This window comes from Dendropsophus ebraccatus, chromosome 3 (genome assembly GCF_027789765.1).
Source record: "Dendropsophus ebraccatus isolate aDenEbr1 chromosome 3, aDenEbr1.pat, whole genome shotgun sequence".
Taxonomy (NCBI): Eukaryota; Metazoa; Chordata; class Amphibia; order Anura; family Hylidae; genus Dendropsophus; species Dendropsophus ebraccatus.
This window is the reverse complement of record NC_091456.1, coordinates 97,888,409-97,911,596: the sequence shown is the minus strand read 5'-3', so window position 1 is coordinate 97,911,596 and position 23,188 is coordinate 97,888,409. Positions and strand designations below refer to the sequence as shown.

The following is a 23,188-nucleotide window of genomic DNA, read 5'->3' as shown; positions in this document are numbered from 1 at the left end:
GGGGAAAGAGGAAAAGTCTATTTAGCTATAGGCAATGTCCTTTCTCTAAGAGTCTAAAGCATTTGCAACAACAAAAAACTACAAGGTAATGGGGAAATCGAGAAAGCTTTCTTAATGCAGAAAATGCATTTGTGGGAATTTAAAGATAAAACCCAGAGGGCATAGAGATAAAACATCTTCTTACTGGTAAGCCCCTGAATGACCAGAGAATATGCTTGTCCCTTAAGTTTGCCTCTAGTCCAGAAAGTCTTAGAATACAAGTCTGACTAAACAATACACCAATTTGTCTGCTATAATGGTGCCCTGCAGCAGTCAAATGTGTCCTAGTTAAACCTTCAGTTTTTTGAGCTGTGAAATGTCCTAAATTCTTTTAACTCTTAGATGCTAGAAAAAAAGTGTCATGGCAGGCCAGAAAAATCACATACTGTGCCATAATTCAACCCCTAAAAAATCTGGAAGCCAGTACCACATAACTTGGAGCCAACAATGTATCCTGTGGCTCTGAGATTTAGTAATTACAGTGCTCAATATAAATGAGTTTTTTCCAACAGATTTGTCAGATAAACTTAAAGGGGTAGTGCGGCGCTAAAAAATTATTCACAGAATAACACACATTACAAAGTTATACAACTTTGTAATGTATGTTATGTCTGTGAATCGCCCCCTTCCCAGTGTCCCACCACCCCCGCCCGTGTACCCGGAAGTGTGTGGTGCATTATACATTACCTGATCCGTGTCGAGCCCATCCGCCATCTTGTGCCACAACGTCATCTTCGGACGGACGAATCGCTGCCGCCGCGTCCCCCCCCCTCCGCCGCGTCGTAACTGTGCTCAGCCACGATTGGTGGGACACGGGGAAGGGGGCGATTCACAGACATAACATACATTACAAAGTTGTATTACTTTGTAATGTGTGTTATTCTGTGAATAATTATTTAGCGCCGCACTACCCCTTTAAGTTTAATTTCAGAATCAACATTTTCAATGGGATACTATATCACAAATGTGGGCCATTAACTGCAAGCAAGCTTAAGTCATTTGCACACAAAAAAAAAGTTATTTTCCTAGCAAATTCATTCGTGTTGCAAAGAGGAGTACACTCCAATGAAAGTCTTATGGTGCTTTTACACGGAACGATTATCGTTCAAATTTTCAGCATTTGAGCGATAATCGGCTTGTGTAAACGATCAAACGACGAGCGAAATCGTTCATTTTGATCTTTCAACAAGTTCTCAAATTGTCATTGGCAAAAAATTTGCAGATTGCTTCGTGTAAACAGTCTTTCAACAATTTACTCTATGTGTGAGATGGCCTTAAGCGATCTTAAAACGATCGCAATAACATTTGTTTTTTTTAAGCAATCCCGGGCCAATACGCTTTTAAAATGCCGACAGGTCCGTAGTCCGCTCTTAACATGAGCGGTCTAAAGAACTGGCAGAAGCTCCATAGATTGCATTGTAATAAACATACAATGCAGTCTATGGAGCTTCCAGCAGTTGCGTAGCCCAGACTGCGGACCTTTCGCCATTTTAACCCCTAGACGACCTAGGACGTACCGGTAAGTCCTGGAAGTCGGTGGCCAGACGACCCTGGACGTACCGGTACGTCCTGAGCTATGAAGCGCGCCGGAGCGGAGCGCGCTTCATAGCAGGTGGGGGCCGGCTGCAATCAGCAGCCGGCACCTCACCGTTAATATCGCGCTGCAGCGTGACATTAACTTCTTAAACGCTGCCGCGGCGTTTAAGTGTAAGTGACAGGGGGAGTCCCCCAAAGGGACTTAAAATGTTAAAAAAAAAAAAAAAGTTAAAATCACTAACACACTACCCCAAAACCCCTCCCCCAATAAAAGTTTAAATCACCCCCATTTCCCATTATATAAATAAAACATATAAAAATAAACATATAATATACCGTAGCGTGCGTAATTGTCCGATCTATTAAATATAACCAGCGTCATTGCGAACGGTGAACGGCGTAGACGAAAAGAGAGAAAAAAGTGCGCGGATTACCTTTTTTATGTTACATTATATATAAAAAATTTTATAAAAAGTCTGATCTTCACAAATATGGTATTAATAAAAACTATAGATCATGGCGGAAAAAATTACATCTCATACAGCCCCATAGGTGAAAAAATAAAACTGTTATAGGCGTCACAATAGGTCCATTTTATTAATAATTAATTGCCAAAAAAAAAAAAAAAAAAAAGGATTTCATTAAAAAATATATATATAACATTAGAGAATATGTGTAACCTGCATATGGTTGTGTTCAGACTGACCTATAGAGTAATAGTATCATGTCGCTTTTACCATATAGTGCATTACGTAGACACAGGGACCCCCCCAAACCTTACCATATTGCATTCTTTTTTACGATTTCACCTATTTATATCTTCGTAAATAATATATTTGGGATTCCGTCATACATGTTATGGTAGAATGAAAGACGCCATTACAAAGTACAACTATTCCTGTAAAAAACAAGCCATTACATGGCCTGTAGATAGAAAACTGAAAGTGCTAGAGCTCTTAGAAGGGGAGGAGGGAAAAACGAAAGCACAAAGATCAAAATTTGCGCGGTCCACTGGGTCATTTTGGGCCTAGTCCTCAAAGGGTTAAAAGCGGATCCTGCCGCACGGGCAAGATGATAGTTACACTTTGAGGACAAAGCAGAGCTCAGCACTCAGCAATGTTAGGAACTCCCACTTAAAGTGAATAGAGGGTCGCAAAACTCCTCCTATAAACCTGCAAATATAATTGCATGGAAGAGGGAGTTAAATATTGCCTTTACCCCAGCAAAGCTATCCATTTTAGCCTTTCATTCTCTTGGTTTTTTACATTATTTAAAAACACAAGAGCTTATTCTGAAGCCCAACCTCATCTCAAAAAAATTTGGATATGCAAACTTCTAATCCTGCTGCATTAGGGCGCAAAATCTCCTCCCAACTGTGACAGAGTGAGAAGCAAAATGTGACCAAATAACTAGGAAGAGATATATATATATATATATATATATATATATATATAGTATAGTATGGTAGGTTCTATGTTTTATAACTTCTTTTTGTTAGATTATTTGACAGTGATCTGCAGATTGAATAGGGGACTCCAAGCAGCACATTAACCAGTTACAGCACAAAAAGTGCTCTTAGTAATCATTTTTCAGACAGTAGCATTTCAGCAAAACTATGCAGTAATTTAACAACATCCTCAAAAAGAAAAAACAGCGTCTGTGTGTTGAATCAAAGGCAAGGGTTGTTGGGGGCACACGCTGCTTTTCTCCTCAGAGACAATTTTGGTGTTGTCAGTTTTACTTCATACATATAATTCCTGTTGGATCATGGTCTTTTTGAATAAACTTTAACATGTAGCACACTCTAGTGGACAAATTACACATTACAAGTAGAAGTTCTAAGGTCTACCACATTTATTTACAGCTGATGCAAAAAAGAGGGAAGAAAACTGGTCTACACTATTGTATGGTGTGTCAGAAAATACCATTCAGATTTGGATTCTGGAGGAAATTTTAGCCTCAGGAAATCTGCCCTCTACCTCTGGATCAACACTATAGGGGAATAGAATAATAATAATAATTTGTACAGCGCCATCGGTTTCCCCACTGCATAGTTGTTTTTTACCCTTACTGTATACACGGGTCTATGAACTTGGGCACATCTATGAACAGGATGAAAATGTTTTGATGTCACCATGAGTGGGAGTCTCTGATCAATCAATGTTTATTTGCTATAGATGCAAACAATTAAAATCTATATTTTTTAATGTCACTATGAAAGGGTGATTATAACCTCATGGTCTATAGAGCAAAAGCCCCAGGGGCCACTACTTGTCACCAGAACTATACAGTTTTACATACCAAGCAGCTAGTACTCTCTCCCCCCCCCCCCCCCCCAGTAATGCACATTAAAGGGGTAGTGCGGCGGTAAAGAATTATTGACAGAATAACACACATTACAAAGTTATACAACTTTGTAATGTATGTTACGTCTGTGAATGGCCCCCTTCCCCGTGTCCCACCACCCCCACCCGTGTACCCGGAAGTGTGGTGCGCTATACATACCTGTCACGTGCCGACTCGTCTCCGATCTTCAGTCTGCGATGCTGTCTATGGGCGGCCGGGCCGAATCCCTCCAAGCGTCCTGAGTGCCGGCCACCCTCTTTAGCGTCATCAGATGCTCAGCCGCGATTGGCTGAGCACAGTTTGGCTTAGCCAATCGCGGCTGAGCCAAACTGTGCTCAACCAATCGTGGCTGAGCATCTGATGACGCTGAAGAGGGCGGCCGGCACTTAGGACGCTGTATCCAGCCAGAAAGAGCTACAAGAGACTCTAAATTACTTTCTTTGTAGAGGACTGGAGTGTTTTCAGGTCCTGTACAGGTCACGCAGGGTCCCAGAAATATAACATGAACCCGCCCTCACCTGATGCCCAAAGAGCAGTACATGACATGTAGTATCACACTGTACTGTAGAGAGGAGATACCAGACAGCCAACCAGTGCAGGCACTTCACTAAAGGCCCTATTCCACCAACAGATCTGACGACAGATTATCTGCCAAAGATTTAAAGCCAAACCCAGGAACAGACTATAAACAGAGAACAGGTCATAAAGGAAAGACTGGATTTCTCCTCTTTTCAAATCCACTCCTCGGTTTGGCTTCAAATCTTTGGCAGATAATCTGTCGTCAGATCTGTTAGTGGAATAGGGCCTTTATACTGGGGTTTTAACAGTAAAATGGCCACTTTCACTGGTCGATCAGATAGTTTTTTTTTTTCACATGTTCCGCAGATCTGGACAGTCTAGCATTGTATGTTGAGTCTGGTCTCAAGTTCAGATTGTCCAGAAAGTAACATTGTATGTTGAAAATATTGTATCTTGAGGCCATTGTAAGTTGAGGGATGACTGTATACTAAAAACTCCTGAGATGTACTCATGCTGAGTTTGGAGTTCATACTGGCTGTCGTTATGTGACATCCTTGTGTAGTCTCTCTCTCTGCTCACCACTGCCAAAACAGGTGGAGATATTGCGTCTGGAAATACAGAGTAGAAGAGATATCATTGTAATTGCTATCATTGGTATTCCATTTCTGTTTGCATGCCTTTCCTATTTTCCTTCACATCCTGCTGTTGGCCGTGCATCTCTGTACGTAACAGGAGATGTGTGGCCAATAGCTAATTACCGCCGGGGCTGCACAAATCTAGTGATTGTTCGTGCAACCCATACTACACAATTATCAAGACATGTAATAGGCACTATAAATAAGCACTAATTTAGCACATACGTTAAAGGGTTAAATAATTGTTGCCTATTTTTCTCCTGATGTTGCTTTGGCAATGAAACATGTAGAGAGTAGGCACTGAAGTTCTTTTAAATAGTTGTAAATATCACAAATAGCACAGTACTGCAGGCTATGCTAGGTTTCTAGGCAAAGTGTTTGGAGGATATTACTATCTTATTATATTTTAATAGACAGTGTATAGCAGAGATAGTGGGTATTATGTGATGTTACATTTATTTTTATCTATTCCAATAACACTTCCAGTTACACTTTTTTTTAGAGGAGGTCTATTTTGTTAAAGGCTTTTTATACCACAGGTCATGTGCCTGTTCAGGTTCTGATATATTTGGTGTGTAACCCGGGATCCACCAGTGAGAAGGGTGTGTGTAAATTGTTTACCTATTTTACCGTACATACTGCTGTTGGCCGTGCATCTCTGTATGTAACAGATGTGTGGCCAATAGCTAATTAACGCCAGGGCTGCACAAACAATCTAGTGAGTGTTCATGCAGTCCATGCCACACAATTATCAAGCCAAGTAATAGACCCTATAAATGAGCACTGCTCTAGTACATACATTAAAGGGTTAAATAATGTTCAGGAAGAAATATTTCTGAGAATATCCCAGGCAGGGGGCTTTTTTTGCCAAAGTGCTGGGGAGCAGAAGTATGAAAGAAATAATGTGCACTTACTTCCTTGGCTCCAGCACCAATGCCCGTATACTGCAGCTCCACTCCCCCTGGTTAGAAAGAGAACCTGAAAAGTGACTTCCAGGCCTGCTCAGCCAGTCAGCAGACAAGGTGGGACCCCATTGGGCCCGCTGGCTGGCTGGCTGAACGGGCCTTAAACATAAGAGTCCTGGACCTGGGAAGTAACGTTCCAGGCCCGCTTAGCCTGGCGCTGCAGTATACGAGCATCATAGCTGGAGCCTGGGAGGTAAGTACACATTATTTCTTTCATCCTCCCCCTCCCGGGCACTTTGGCAAAAAAAAGCCTCACTGGCCTAGGACAAGGAGACACATGGTATCTTTCATATATTCAGATTTGGTTCCAGGATGTAGAGAAATGCTTTTATTCTCTGCTACAAAGAGTCTTTCCCGAGCTTCTGAATAGCTGCAAGCTATAATGCCTCCTAACAGTGTCAGCAGTTAGGAAGATAAGAAAGTGAACATAAGAAGAAGAGGCACAATCTCAGTTTATTGAATTCAGTAGCAATATGAAAAAATGCTTTTTAACTGAAAGAGTAGTAGATGCTTGGAAAAAAACTTCCAGCAGATGTGGTTGGTAAAAAATGTAAAAAAATATTTATCCGCAATTAAAACTTTTTTTGTGCGTCTATATACCATGTAACTACTGGGGGAAACAAAGATATGAGGAGGAAACAAACAGGCACTGTCACTATAACATCAAGTCAGGGTCTGAGTGTTCAGACCTCCACCAATTGTTACAGCTTGAAGCAGCACAGAAAAAAAAAAAAACTTTAATCCCTAGCTTGCTGCCTTTCCTATCTTGTTGTAGGAGACAATCTTTATTATAAGTCCATGGAGAAACTCTCACCTGCAGTGAGACAGGGATCCCAGCAAGCTGTGGTGTGAAGAACTTACTACAGCGCTTCTCTTTTTACTAAAGTGACAGGGACACTTCAAATATGTGTATATTAAAACTAATAATATAAACCTTTAATATATGTAACACGCTGTAGAGAAAGCTTTTCCATTTCATAATAGCAACATCTGCTCTGTTTCATTAAAATGTATGAGTGGGTGTCACGTGTCTGTCCCAGTTATCTTATAAAGTCCTAACCTATAAGAATGCATGCATAACTCAAAGGTTTAATTCCACTCAACACATTTTAAGGCCACTCGTAAAAAGATTCATGAGAACAGAGGGTCTAAGTATAGGAGCTGAGTAATATTTGGGTGTAGTCATTTACCTACACCCAAAGCCATTTTTAGCCATGGATAGAGATGGGTTTTATTTCACGTATGAACGCTGCTCTGTACACAACTTATAGGAATGTTAAACAAAATAAATATGGTTGCGACAAACTAGTCATGTAATTAGCATAGTAAAGGCAAGTTGGCACCTGAAGTTAACCTTTTTATAGAAGACAGACACTTAAATTGGATCACATCACCATGAGGCTGTGTTCCCATTTACATTTTAAAAAAGGGTGTAGCTAGGGGTAAAGCTGGGGGACCTCAATAATTTCCAAACAATGAAAGGTATATTCTGCTCCACTACTCATAAAGAATAAGGACTGAGATCAGTGTAAAACACTTTCTACATTTTACATATATAACCACGTAAAAATTAAAAGGGGTTATCCAAGATTGAGAAATACGTTTTTAATCCTGGAGAACCCCCTATTAACCAGACTATCCCAGCCTACATAAAATGGCGGTATAGGTCATAAGATTTTAGTCATTAAAAGGGGTCAGCTGGTTGTGTTCCTGTGCTAGGATCGTACATGTATGTGTAATCCAAGATACGTGATGAGCTGCTAAAGATTTAGTTCTTTCTGGATCTATCTATCCCTCCATTCATTATTCTTTTTTCATCTATCTATGTATCTATCTATCTATCATCTGTCTAAGGGCTAATGCAAACGTCCGCAAAAACCCATTTGTGCACGGACAATCTCCTGTGGAGTGGATCTCAAAGATCCCAGCAGGATGATTAACTGCTGACACAACCGCGCCATTCTTCAAAAAGAAAACGGATATCAGAGAAAGTTTCAATTTACAGCCCCCTTAGCTCCACCTCATGCCTGTTCAGTGCTCTACCCGACTACCTCACCTTTCCACCATCACTGAAGAACACCTCTTCAGACTACTCACCACCTGCACACTTGACCCAATTACATCCCACCTTATCCCCAACCTTGCCTCAACCTAACTCATCTCTTCAATCTATCACTAACTTCTGCCATCTTTCCTTTTCCATATAAACATGCAACCATCACAACCATCTTTAAAAAGTCAACTCTTGACCCTGCCTTCTTGTCCAGTTACCGACCCATCTCACTTCTCCCCTTTGCCTTAAAACTCCTCAAAAAACATGTCTACACTGAACTGTCCTCCCACTTCTCATCTAACTCGCTCTTCAACCCTCTGCAATCTGGCTTCTGCACCATAACTTCACAGAAACTGCCCTAACCAAAGTGGCCAATGACCTGCTAACTGCCAAAGCCTCACGGCAATACTCTGTGCTCCTTCTCCTTGACCTTCTGCCTTTATCACAGTTGACCATTTCCTCCTCCTATAAACTCTATTATCCCTTGGTGTCACCAGCTTAGCCCTCTCCTGGATCTGCTTCTAATTCTCTAACCACTGTTTTAATGTCTCCCACTCCCACACCACCTCCTTTCCTTGTCCCCTCACTGTTGGTGTCTCCCAAGGCTCTGTCCTAGGACCTATTCTCCATCTAGACTTATGGCATTGGACACATAATTGAATCCCATGGCTTCACCACCTCTATGCTGATGACACTCAAATCTACCTCACTGGTCCAGATGTCAACTCTCTGCTATGCAGGATCCCAGAGTGTGTATAGTCTACATCTTCCTTCTTCTCTTCCTGCTTCCTAAAACATGGACAGAACAGAACAAATCATCTTTCCTCGATCTAGCTCCACCTCTCCATCTAATCTGTAAATCACAATACACAGCTGCACTCTGTTCACTGTCACCCAAGTAACATTCAGACCCTGACCACCCCCTGCCACCTTCACCTCAAAAACATTACCTGAATACACTCTTTTTTTGAACTGCTGGTACATGCTCTTATTATGTCTTGCTTGGACTACTGCAACATCCCCCTCTCTGGCTTTCCATTTTACACCCTTGCTTCCCTCCAGTCTATTGATAACTCTGCTGCCCGACTAATCCACCTCTCCCCTTTGTCAATCATTTCACTGGCTCCCCAATGCATTCATTTTAAATTGTTGATCATGACATACAAGGCCATCCACAACCTGTCCCCTCCGTATATATCTCTGACCTGATATTGCGCTAACGTCTCTCATACAATCTCCAATCCTCCTATGACCTCCTTCTGTCCTCCCACCTTGCTTGTACTTTATACAACCGCCTCCAAGACTTTGTCCAAGCCTCCCCCATAATTCACTACCCTGACACATCTGGCTCTCATCCAACATCAAGATCTTCAAAAGCAGCTTGAAAACACATCTCTTTAAACTAGGTTACAACCTACAATGAATTGGCACCACACTTTGACTAGCTGCTGTGTACCAGTCTGCCATTAACCTTATTTATGTAATGTGTTTTGATTTTGTAATGTTCTGTTTGTCACCCCCTATCGCTTGTATACCGCTCTGGAATCAAGAACACACAAATAAATATTTATAATTCCCACCAAGCTCTGTGGTTTGGGCAACTATCATAATACAACTCTGATATGATGCCCATCAGTCTGACTAGTGGGATTCACAGCTAACTACAGCCAATGCCACCTCCTCTCATGTCAATAGTTTACAACAATGTGGGGTGCATAAGGTATGTGTCACTTTCATGGTTGTATAAGAACAAAATAGTTTTTTAATGTATTATGAATTAATATTCTTCTTTTCAGACCACAATAAAAAGGACAATCTGAATGAAAAAAAAAAAAGTTATCTTGCTCTGACAACAGTTCTCGCACCGCCACCCCCTACAACCCCGCCCCCCCACCCCCCGCCAATCTCACCTGTGGCAGCAACTTATCGCCTGCCGCAACAAAGGTTAGAGCAAGTTGAAATCCAACCTGCCTGGACCCTCTACCCCCCAATAAGGAGACAGTAAGGAGGCTCTCTTCCTTCGCAAACACATTAGGTTTTTGGCTGATATAGCAACAACTGGCAGGCCTTATTAGCTTTCAATTAATATTATGAGCTTATTTAAAGTAAATGCAGACCTTTCTCTGCATTTTTTTTTCTCTGACCGGTAGGAGACATTTATGGCATGTTCTTCCACTAACCTAACTAGTGATCAGTGAACTTCAGAAAGGTGGCCAAACCCAAACGCTTGCACTCAACTCCTGGCATCTGTAGAATTTGGATGCCGCCTTAGGGAGTCCTGGAAAACATGGATACAAGCATTTGGGTTTGGAGAACGCAAACTCGAACCCAAACAGTTTGGCAAGACAGCTTAAAGGAGAAGTCCGGCCAAAATTATTTTTTTATGTTATTACTTATGGAAAGGTATACAATTTTCTAATGTACATTAATTATGGGAAATGCTCATATAATGCTATTTCCCTTAATTTACTGTATCAGGAAGTGTTAGAATTCTCTCAGATCCAGTGACGTCACGACAAATGGTGTAATTCCTATGGAGTGTCCAGCAGGGGGCGCTCTCTATATAGAAGTCAATGAGTACCATTGACTTCTATATATAGTGCGTCCCTGCTGAACACTCCATAGGAATTACAGTGTATGTGAATATAATGTTACTGAAACCGGAGAGACAGGAACGGCTGCAAATCCCATCTATGGCTGATACTAATGACGCTTGGCCTATATTATACCAAAAAAGAGAAAGCTATGCTAATTGACACCATAGCACACCAAAAGTGTAATAAATAAAAGTACTTTATTTTAACAGGTACAATATTAGAAGTCAGTAATCCCACAAGCTTAAAAACAATTAAAAATCCACAAACCAGGGGGTACCTGGTATGATACCACACTCAATGACACCCCAATTCAAGTATATCACACACCCTGTATGAGTAAAGTGCAAGTGCAATCCACAAATAATAATAATACCTAGAGAGTACAAATAATCCACAGTGCTAAATAATTTACACAATGAAAAACAATATCACCAAATGAGCAAGAGAATTTAGGTCTAAGTCAGGTTGGGCGGACGGAACGCGTGGGACTCTCTTCCCTGACACCCCATCACCACCCTGTTACCTATATACTTATGGAGACATTTCATTACTTGGTTTGATCTTCACTTTATTGTTCTTTAGACCTAAATTCTCTTGCTCATTTGGTGATATTGTTTTTCATTGTGTAAATTATTTAGCACTGTGGATTATTTGTACTCTCTAGGTATTATTATTATTTGTGGATTGCACTTGCACTTTACTCATACACGGTGTGTGATATACTTGAATTGGGGTGTCATTGAGGGTGGTACCATACCAGGTACCCCCTAGTTTGTGGATTTTTAATTGTTTTTAAGCTTGTGGGATTACGGACTTCTAATATTGTACCTGTTAAAATAAAGTACCTTTATTTATTACACTTTTGGTGTGCTATGGTGTCAATTAGCATAGCTTTCTCTTTTTTGGTATAGTTACGATTGTTTATATGCTTACCATTTAGCACCCACTATTACCTTTCAGTTGTGCATGTCCGGCATCTTTTGTTTATTCTATGTTGGCTTGGCCTATATTAAGAATCAACACCAGAGTGTCTGTATATGATTTGATCAAGCCATAATAGCCCCGTGTACCAACTTGCAGGTCCTCTGGTTCACACGGGTCCCTACGCTAACTCCACACCGTGTTGGTCAGCGACCGCCACCCCCGCAAAGCGTGCACGTGCAGGGAAGGGGGGCCATGGAATGGCCCTGCAACCCCCATGTCACAGGACCAAACCAAAACAGCCCCACCAGAATGTAATGTTATGTACTGTACTTTTGTGACTTCATGAATACATTTATGGAATACTTTGGGGAGCAAGTGTCCTTGCTCCCCAAAGTATCCCATAAATGTATTCAATGAATACATTTGCAGGGCACCGAGCAGGGAGGGAGAGAAGTGCCATCTACCTCCCCCCTCCCTCCCTGCTCAGTGCTGGGCACATATACAAAGTACTACTCCCCCATTGTCTGCAGATAATGGGGGAGTAGTACCTATACCAGATAGTGAGGAGCGGCGCGGCCGGCCGGATAGTGAGGAGCGGCCGGCCGGATAGTGAGGAGAGTCGCGGGCGGGTGGGAGTGAGCGGCGGCCGGATAGTGAGGAGCGGCGCGGGCGGGTGGGAGTCAGAGGCAGCCCCTGTGTGAGCGGCAGCGGCGATGTGATAGGGATAGCACAGGTACTACTCCCCCATTATCTGCAGACAATGGGGGAGTAGTACTTCGTATATGTGCCCAGCACTGAGCAGGGAGGGAGGGGGGAGGTAGATGGCACTTCTCTCCCTCCCTGCTCGGTGCCCTGCAAATGTATTCATTGAATACATTTATGGGATACTTTGGGGAGCAAGGACAGTTGCTCCACAAAGTATTCCATAAATGTATTCATGAAGTCACAAAAGTACAGTACATAACATTTCATTCACATACACTGTAATTCCTATGGAGTGTCCAGCTGGGGCGCACTATATATAGAAGTCAATGGTACTCATTGACTTCTATATAGAGAGCGCCCCCCTGCTGGACACTCCATAGGAATTACACCATTCGTCGTGACGTCACTGGATCTGAGAGAATTCTAACACTTCCTGATACACTAAATTAAGGGAAATAGCATTATATGAGCATTTCCCATAATTAATGTACATTAGAAAATTGTATAACTTTCCATAAGTAATAACATATAAAAAAATAATTTTGGCCGGACTTCTTCTTTAACACTATTACTGAGCATATTATGATGCATAAAAAGTGACATCAGGATGGAAAGCAGCTGCAAAGCTGGGAATTACAAATCCATCATAGAGCTCGTAAAACAGAGCCTGCTAAACCAGTGTGAACAGGCTCCTAGAATGTAAACAGTATAGGTGTAATAGTGTTGCCCGCAGACTTTGTTTTTTCCTTCAGGCAACTAATAAAATATATATATATATATATATATATATATATATTTTTTTTTTTTTACTTCAAGTAAATGTACCATCAGACCCAGGCTGAAGCACTGCAGGCGGACCAACCCACTCCCAGTGGTAGGAACCCCCCGCCCCTCTATGATATGGCTCCATGGATTCCTCCCACTGGGAGTAAGTCGGCCCACCTCCAGTGTTTCAGCCCGGGCCTGATGGTACATTCACTGTAATACCACTCACCTTCCTTTGCTCTTTGCGCTGGACATGTTTGTCATCATCCTGCCAATAGGCATCTTCCAGCGCCTGCTGACGCTTTGCATCGGCTACAGCCTTTGCCTCAGCCTTTCTGGCACGGGCAGCAGCAGACTTGGTGTTTTCACCCTGAAACTTTTTGGGCATCCCTCTGCTGAGAATAAAGGTATCCAATTTAATAAACAGAATGAGTAGTTATTGGGATCTTGTTAATTCAAACTTTTTTAATAGCTTTCTTTTACTCTCTAATACACTAAAACTACTGTACAACAAATCGGCATGTAGACATGGATCCATGGGGCCACTGCTACAGGGTGGCAAGTACAAAACATCCTTCAGACCCTGTATTTGAGAAAGTGGCAGGTCCAAACAGTCAAATTTACATAACTTCTAATGGTGGCGGGACAACCCCTTTAAGGCTCTGTGCATATCTATGTTGTGGGTTCAATTATAAACAGAAACTACATTACACTCTCAGATCAGTTGCACCTGCTGATCAGTAGCTCGACGGAGGCCATGGCACCTCTATACATGGTGAGTACAGGAGGCACACATTTCTGTATACTGTATAGCTGCAGTTACTCAGCCAATACACAATATCTGTCAGCTGTGATGGGTGGGGGTGTCAGGAGCCAACCAATCTGACACTGATGACCTATCCCAGGGAAGAGGAACATATGGTCCTTTAGCTGTTGCACAGCTACAATTCCCGACAGCCTAAGCTTAGCCACAGGTTTCCCTTCCTGAGGAGAGGTCATCAATACAGAAAATGACTTAATAAAACAATGTAAAGGTATGCAGATCCATCAGCTACTGGATTCTTAGTCTATGTGACCTGGTATAGACATGAGCCTGTGAAGCTAGATGTCTCCTGTGCAGTTACATTACGCCCTGTATCTACAGCATGAGAAGCGGGACCAAAACTCGTCTGACAGGAGGGGACTGTCAGAGCCAGCGAGCCTCCCCCAGCTCCCACTGTACAGTACACGCTCGTCCACAGCATAGCCCACTAACATCACCACCCGGCTGCCCCGCACTCTACAAACACCCTTTCCCTGCCACACACAGTTACACACCCGGGACTCCTGCTTCCGCCCCACCTCCGGTCGCGCTGTGACGTCACTAGTCAGCGACCAGAGCCGGCTTTAGGCACGCTACTTCCGCTGTCGCATAGTAGTGCGTGTTTCCGCCGCACGCTGCCGCGCGCTCGTGCTGTGACTGGGCGCAGTGCATGGCATTGTCTAAGCGCAACTTAACCAGTCCGTTTCTCAGTCTATGAGGAGCGGTGTAACAGTGTGCATACTCAGTAGAGTTATAGGGTTACTTCACCATGGCCTTCTATATAACACCGTTGTCCTGATTATACAGCGTGCTGCCGTGGTGCATGTTGGGAGTAGTACCTCCATTGGTAACCGCTGGACTACCACAGATTGGTGTCCATTGGCGCATACTGTGTACTACAAAAACAACCTCATAGTGGTGTGTGAGGGCTACTTACTAAATAACTGGAACTCCCACTGAGCATCCCAGTCTATAAGCTACACACGTAGTTACAATGGTTGAAATAGGCACATGTCCATCGAGTGTGACCGGGGGGACGGATAGATAATATCTACGTTCCTATATATGAGTTAGTTATTTTTAAGCCTGTTGTGAAGCCCTCTACTGTTTTTGCTGCGATCAGCTTTTAACCCTTAGAGGACCCAGCCAATTTAAATTTTTGCTTTTTTCGTTTTTTCCTCGTGCTTAAAAGGCCATAGCACTTGCATTTTTTTCACCTAGAAACCCACATGAGCCCTTATTGTTTGCACCACTAATTGTGCTTTGCAAAGACAGGCTGAATTTTTGCATAAAGTACACTGCAAAACTAGAAAAAAATTCAATGTGGTGAAATTGAAAAAAAAAAAAAAATACCGCATTTCTTTTAATTTTTTTTTTTTTTTTTTACGCCGTTCACCCTGGGGTAAAACTAACTTGTTATGTATGCTCCTCAAGTTGTTACGATTACGACGATATGTAAAATGTATAACTTTTATTGTATCTGATGGCCTGTAAAAAATTCTAACCATTGTTAACAAATATATATTCCTAAGAATCGCTCCATTCCCAGGCTTATAGTGCTTTTATCCTTTGGTCTATTGGGCTGTGTGAGGTGTCATTTTTTGCGCCATGATGTGTTCTTTCTATCTGTACCTTGATTGCGCATATGCAACTTTTTGATCGTTTTTTATTACAATTTTTCTGGATTTGATGCGACCAAAAATGCGCAATTTTGCACTTTGGAAGTACACTTAAGAAAGGCCCCCTTTTATCTGGCGGCCGAAACGCGTTGTTGTTTTTTAATAAAACCTTTTATGGAATAACCACTCTATCCTGTGGTTCACTGAACACCAGCGCCCTACACAAGCCGGGATCCCCATGGTCCTGTAGCCTGCTGCGGCCGGCACACTACATTACTTTTTGAGCTACTAATAAAATATTTTTTGCACCATCATTTGGATCTACCACAATAGTCATTTTTCTAAATTTTTCCTTAGAAACAGCTGACTGTCATTGTGGGCCATTCTCTAGTCTATTATCTACAAGTACACCAGATAAGTGACTCTCCTAGTTTAACTCCCCCTAGGACATTTGATGCATGCGGGTTATTAGTACCCGGGTGCATAACTTTACATTTATCTACATTGAACCTCATTTGACAAGTGGATGCCCAAACCGTGTCTAAGTCAGCTTCCAACATTAGTGATTATCACAAGTGCTGTGTACCGTTGCGCGTTACGCGTACTTGGAAGTACAGTGGTGCCTTGGATTACGAGCATAATCCGTTCCGGGACGGTGCTTGTAATCCAAATCCACTCTTAAACCAAAGGAAATTTTCCCATAAGAAATCACTGATATGCAGACAATTGGTTCCACACCCCAAAAATAATGATTTATTATTCTGAATAACATGTAAAACAGATGAAACAAACATTCAGAACCAGCAGAATATGTGATGTTATAAGTTACTGTACAGTAATGGAGAGGATGGGAAACACAAGGGCTGACAGAGACTGCAGGGAGCATGAAGGAATGAGCAGGGCAGATGTGGGCACATACCTGCAGCGCTCTCTGTCCGGGGAGAGAGGGGTTACAGCTATGGAGAGATTACCGCCACAGTCCTGTCCCCTGATGCAAGCCCCAGCCTGAAGTGGATCTGCTATGATTGGGAAGGTGAGGGAGACTTCCTGGGTCAGAGTACAGAGCTGTAGACCCCGCTATGCAGACCATGCCCCTCCCCCACTCCCGATCCCACCCAGTACAGGGAGCTCTTAAACCAAAGCAATGCTCTTAAACCAAGTCACAATTTTGAAAAACTGTGAGCTCTTAAACCAAGTTACTCTTAAACCAAGGTACCACTGTATTGTAAACCTCTGAAGCAGATTTATTAATAAAAATAATAATATTTATTTTTGTAGCACCAACACAATACAGAGGTTATGTTTATATACCATTATACAATAATAAAAAATTAATAAAGGTACAAAGGGCGTTAGAGACCTGCTCACAAGAGCTTACATGCCATTGTTTGAGTTCAGGTAGAAAGTACAAAGTACATGGCACTGAGGAGATTATAGAGTAGATGGAGAAGGGATAGCAGAAAGGGAGACGAGTTTAGGGAATGTTGTAAGAGTGCCTGAAGAGTCTTTAAGACACGCTTGAAACTGTGAGTGTTGGAAATGAGTCTGATGTCTTTTGGTAAAGCATTCCAGAGAACTGGTGCAGGAGTGGGAGGTTCTGATTATGGAGGACGTTCGAGTAAGATCATTAGCACAACGCATAGCATGGGAAGGATGGTAGGTGTAAATGAGAGAAGAGATGGAGGGGCAGAGTTGTGGAGAGCTTCATGGGTGTGAGGGTTAGAAGTTTGATGTCTTTGTATCCATCAAGGCAGAGATCTTTGTTCCATCCAGAAGGCTGGTAGATAGCTTGGTCACGCTACATTTTGGAGGTGTTGCCCTCTTTTCTCAAGCGCATATGACCAGTGAAACCCACAAAATTTAGTAAAGCTAGGTCTGATGTCATCAGGATCATCAGGGTCTAAACTACAATACAAAAAAATGTTTTCATTATATTGCACATATTGTTAATTGTAAACAAGATTTGTCTTTATCTTCCTTTTCACCGTTTTATTTTCTGCTTATAGATTCTGCTCATTGTGCCTTACTTTTATCTTCTAACTCTACTTGTTTGCCCTACGTACACATCCTCCATTGAGACCCCCTGAAGCTGCAAGTACATCTCCTCTCTGAACCTAAAGTATTTATGAGACGAGACCATTTCTAACAGTGTCATCAGAAACTTTATAAATCTGTTGTCAAGGTCAGAATTTTTACAAAATTTCTCTTTTACCACTGTCAACGTTTCCATAGTCGGGATGTTAATATAAATACTCTTGATGTCAAGAGTACAGAGCATATTTATTTCTTTCATATCGACATTGCTTATCTGTTTAAGGGAATCAGTGGTATCTGTAAGACACATTTTCAGACGTTTTTCACAATGTTTTGAAGGAAGGAATCAACATAAGAGGCAATGAGATGGAATAATGAACATATCCCAGACACAATTGGGCAACCCGGAGGCCACTCCAATCCTTAACGGGTTTTTGGAAGTAGATACAGTATAACAATGGTATTTGGGTAGTATTGGTAAACATACTTAACATTTCCTTTTCAATTATATCCATCCCATATGCCTCCTGTAACACTTCCATCGCCGGCTTGGGCATTGGATCTTTTTTTTTTTAGTTTTTCATATAAACATGTATCATTTAGTTGTCTGTTAGCTTCCAGCAAGCATGTGTCCCTATTCCACAGCATAGTGGCTCCCACTTGTCCACTTTTTTATTATGTTTTTATGATCATCTTTAAGTTTTCTCAGAAACATATTTCTTTTTCTTTTTAACTCCCATGAAGTGCATCCTTAGTCTAATAGACCTGCACATTTTGTAAAAGTCTACCATGAATTTAAACATAGTGTATGTCGGTACAAAAGTTCTCTATTTATTATATGTTTTTTAGTCTCTGTTAATGTCCAGTCTGATAAATTTACAACTAACTCACAGCTCTTTTCTACTTTTCCTTTGGAGCTAAAACTTTTGGTTTTGCTCCTGTGTCCTTGATCCATTTCTTTGCCTAAAAAAATGATTATAATTTTGTTTTTTACTGTGGAACGTAATCGTATACGGGCACAGTCATTACTTAGGCTACTGGCACTTACTGAAAAATTCTCATAACTTTTCCCTTTTATTGATCTTTGTTTTCTTGGTCTTTCACGTCATTCTACTATCCATGTGTACACTTTATCATGTAAATAGTCCTTTGTATCTATTTCAAATTTATTCAATTTACTATCAGATAATTTTATTGTTTCTATTTTTGCTTCAGATTCATGTGAACTTTGTCATAGTACGTTGTGGCATTAGATTTAAATTCCACATCCACAGTAATAATTTATTTTTATACTATCGCACTCTGCAAAACTTAAGTAAATCAAATCTAAGGAAAAGTGATTGCACAGAGCAAACCATCTCTGGTGGTACAATGTATAATCTTTAAGCAGCATACGGCGTAAATTCTTAGTCCTCTTGGGATCCGTTGGCATTATAGTCTTTATACCATATCACAAACTGGGTTTACGCGAAATTAGCACACGCAGTACATAGACATCATAGTCACTCTTGGTTTTCGTGTCAATACCCTAGGACACTGCACCCAGTGAGTCCAACCATATACAAGTAATTAAAGGGGTAGTGCGGCACTAAGAAATTATTCACAAAATAACACACATTACAAAGTTATACAACTTTGTAATGTATGTTATGTATATGAATGGCCCCCTTCCCGTGTTCCCCAACCCCCGCCCGTGTACCTGGAAGTGTAGTGCAGTATACATACCTGATCCGACCGACCGCGGCCGCGTCATCAGCTGCTCAGCCGCGATTGGCTGAGCATAACTGTGCTCAGCCAATCGCGGCTGAGCACAGTTATGACGCTGCAGAGGAGGGACGGCAGGAGCAGGTCGGCCGGCCTCCCGAATATTTCTTCCTTAAATGCATTGTGAAAAGACGTCTGAAAAGGTGTCTTACAGATACCACCGATTTCCCTAAACAGACAAGCAATGTCTTTATAAAATGAGATAAGAAATAACTATGTTCTGTACTCTCGACACCAAGAGTCTTTATACCAACATCCCGATTATTTCTCATTTTTTAAAGAATATGCCAATATTTTACTTCCCATGCTGTTAGAGTAGTTTAATGAATCCTGTCTGGAAGGGGCCCTACTTAGGTCTATGACAGAAGCATCTATTGTACTGTTGTGTAAGAAAAATAAAGACTTGAGTTTAATTGAATCATTCTGGCCCATCTCCCTCCTAAACGCAGACATAAAAATTATTGTGAAGGCGTTGGCACTTAGATTGGCAGAGATAGCACCTCAGCTGATAGGAGAGGAACAAGCGGGGTTTGTGCCGGGCCGATTGATTTATAATAACCTAAATCGGCTTTATGCCAATATGCAGTTGGAGGAGGGCTGCCCCCGTTCCATCCTGTCATTGGACGCTACTAAGGCCTTTGACAGGGTGGAATGGGGGTTCCTCTGGAAGACCTTAGAGGCTTATGATCTAGGACAGGAGTTTATCTCCTGGATTAAGCTACTATATAGCTCCCCTGTTGCTAGGGTAAGAGTGAATAGTGAACAAACAGAGTGGTTTGATCTCCTTAAGGGGACTAGACAGGGGTGTCCCCTGTCACCCCTGTTATTTATTTTTTATTTAGAGCCCCGGCGGTCTGGCCTAGGCAGAATAAGGGAGTAGAAGAGTTTGGGCTTAAGGGATCAGAAGAAAAGTTTTTGTTATACGCAGACGATATTGTGCTGTTTGTGAAGGGCCAAGAAACCCCTATCCAGAATGCTATTAGTCTGATAAATGAATACGGCTGTTACTCTTACGGCTCTTAAATTGGGAGAAATAGGCTGTACTCCCTTTAGATTGGATGCAAAGGGAAGGGAATATGAGTATGAACGTGATCAGAGAGGGTGAAAAGTTGAAGTATTTGTGGGTGAGGGTTTCCCCCTCGGTTAAAAAATTTGTGGAGGTTAACCTCACCCCTCTTGTGAGAAAGTTAAAATCTAAAGTGGAAAGGATAGTAAAAATGATAATTCTCCCCCAGAAAGCTTTTTAAAAAAAAGACTTCTCTCCTTAATTTTTTGATTTGGGGAGGAAAAAAGCAAGAATTATATAATATGTAAATATGTAACATGGACGCAGCAGTGAGGAGAGGGGGGTCTCGCCTTACCAGATTTCCAGCTGTATTTTTTTTGTGATAAGAGCTCGAGATCTGGGACTTGGGAAACCTCCCCAGTAATAGAGTGGATGATGACAAATTCTAGAATAAAGTATAAGGATGCCTTTCAGGCAGGCTTTGGGGGGCTATCCATCTCGTTATCCTACATCAATTTATACACTAGGGTGTGGAAATCACTGAAAAAGCTTTGTAAAATTAAGGGGAGTTTCACTTTTACCCCAATTTGGGGGAACAATAACTTAGGGGAGTTTGCAAAAATAATAGATGTTCAGTTTTGGTTAAATAGAGGGGTAAACACAACTGAGCAAATAACACGAGATGGCCAGATTTGTCCCCTTGAGGAGTTCAAAGGGGAATTTGGTATCTCTGATTCACAAATAATATGGTTTTTGCAGTTGAAGAATGCACACAAGAATACAGAAAATAGGGGGATCTGGGACATTGAGTAACATAAATTTTTTGATTTTCTTTTGACACATACACATGGAAAGAAAATGATGTCAGGAATCTATAAAAGATTAGTTAGAGAAAGAGGTAGTACACATTTGAATAGGATGAAGGATAAATGGGAGGGATACCTTGGGGACATTTCGGAGGAAAAATGGAGTAGGATTTTGGTGAATATGTGCTCAATGTCCCAGAACGTAATGCACAAGGTAATACAGCTGAAATTTCTCTATTGCTTATATATGTCCCCTCTTAAATTGCATCAAAATAACTGCTGTGAGAATGCTAATTGCCCAAAATGTGGAGGAGAGGAGGCAGACTTTTTGCACATGACTTGGTCATGTCCAAAGGTCTTCCTTTTTTGGAAATCAATGGAAACATACATAGAAGACACGTTGGAGCTAAAGCTGGACAGGAATGTAGTAGAGATGATATTGTGGGGTTATGTGGCCGATGGTAAGATGGGTTCCCTGGGTAACAAAGTATATGCGGTAGGGAAGTTAAATGAAGAAACAAAAAAAAAAAAAAAAAGAAAACAGAGCAAGAACAATATTCTTAAAGCAAACTGATAACTTACATGTACAGTGGGGAAAAAAAGTATTTATCAGTCACCAATAGTGCAAGTTCTCCCACTTAAAAAGAGGCGTCTGTAATTTACATCATAGGTAGACCTCAACTATGAGAGACAAAATGAGAAAACAAATCCCGAAAATCACATTGTCTGATTTTGAATTTATTTGCAAATTATGGTGGAAAATAAGTATTTGGTCACCTACAAACAATCAAGATTTCGGGCTTTCACAGACCTGTAACTTCTTCTTTAAGGGTACAAACACACACACCGTATAGGCAGAAGATACGCAGCAGATTTGATGCTGTGTTCAGTTACTTAGATCTAATCTGCTGCGTATCGCAGCAGTAAATAAGCTGCGAATACGGTGTGTGTGTTTGTACTCTAAGAGTCTCCTCTTTCCTCCACTCATTACCTGTAGTAATGGCACCTGTTTAAACTTGTTATCAGTATAAAAAGACCTGTGCACACCCTCAAACAGTCAGACTTCAAACTCCACTATGGTGAATACCAAAGAGCTGTCAAAGGACACCAGAAACAAAATTGTAGCCCTGCACCAGGCTGGGAAGACTGAATCTGCAATAGGCAACCAGCTTGGAGTGAAGAAATCAACTGTGGGAGCAATAATTAGAAAATGGAAGACATACAAGACCACTGAAAATCTCCCTCGATCTGGGGCTCCACGCAAAATCTCACCCCGTGGGGTCAAAATGATCACAAGAACGGTGAGCAAAAATCCCAGAACCACGCGGGGGACCTAGTGAATGAACTGCAGAGAGCTGGGACCAATGTAACAAAGCCTACCATCAGTAACACACTACGCCGCCAGGGACTCAGATCCTGCAGTGCCAGACGTGTCCCACTGCTTAGGCCAATACATGTCCGGGCCCGTCTGAAGTTTGCTAGAGAGCATTTGGATGTTCCAGAAGAGTATTGGGAGAATGTCCTATGGTCTGATGAAACCAAAGTGGAACTGTTTGGTGGAAACACAACTTGTCGTGTTTGGAGGAAAAAGAATACTGAGTTGCAGCCATCAAACACCATACCTACTGTAAAGCATGGGGGTGGAAACATCATGCTTTGGGGCTGTTTCTCTGCAAAGGGGCCAGGACGACTGATCCGGGTACATGAAAGAATGAATGGGGCCATGTATCGTGAGATTTTGAGTGCAAACCTCCTTCCATCAGCAAGGGCATTAAAGATGAAACGTGGCTGGGTCTTTCAACATGACAATGATCCAAAGCACACCGCCAGGGCAACGAAGGAGTGGCTTCGTAAGAAGCATTTCAAGGTCCTGGAGTGGCCTAGCCAGTCTCCAGATCTCAACCCTATAGAAAACCTTTGGAGGGAGTTGAAAGTCAGTGTTACCAAGCGACAGCCCCAAAACATCACTGCTCTAGAGGAGATCTGCATGGAGGAATGGGCCAACATACCAACAACAGTGTGTGCCAACCTTATGAAAACTTACAGAAAACGTTTGACCTCTGTCATTGCCAA

General features: G+C 41.8%; 1 protein-coding gene across 2 annotated transcripts in view; it reads right to left on the bottom strand.

Annotated features, from left to right (window-relative positions):
- The window catches only part of CCDC124 (coiled-coil domain containing 124), a 38,430-nt gene extending 23,940 nt beyond the window's left edge, over positions 1-14,490 (bottom strand). The window contains exons 1-2 of one of the 2 annotated variants that reach the window (XM_069964430.1): positions 14,402-14,490; positions 13,314-13,479 (exon numbers count right to left, since the gene is read on the bottom strand). In XM_069964430.1, the coding sequence (XP_069820531.1) occupies positions 13,314-13,472 (159 nt within the window). In that variant the 5' untranslated portion in view covers positions 13,473-13,479; positions 14,402-14,490. The remainder of the gene's footprint in view (positions 1-13,313; positions 13,480-14,401) is intronic. The other variant, XM_069964431.1, reaches the window with a different exon arrangement.
- Between the last annotated feature and the right edge of the window lie 8,698 nt (positions 14,491-23,188).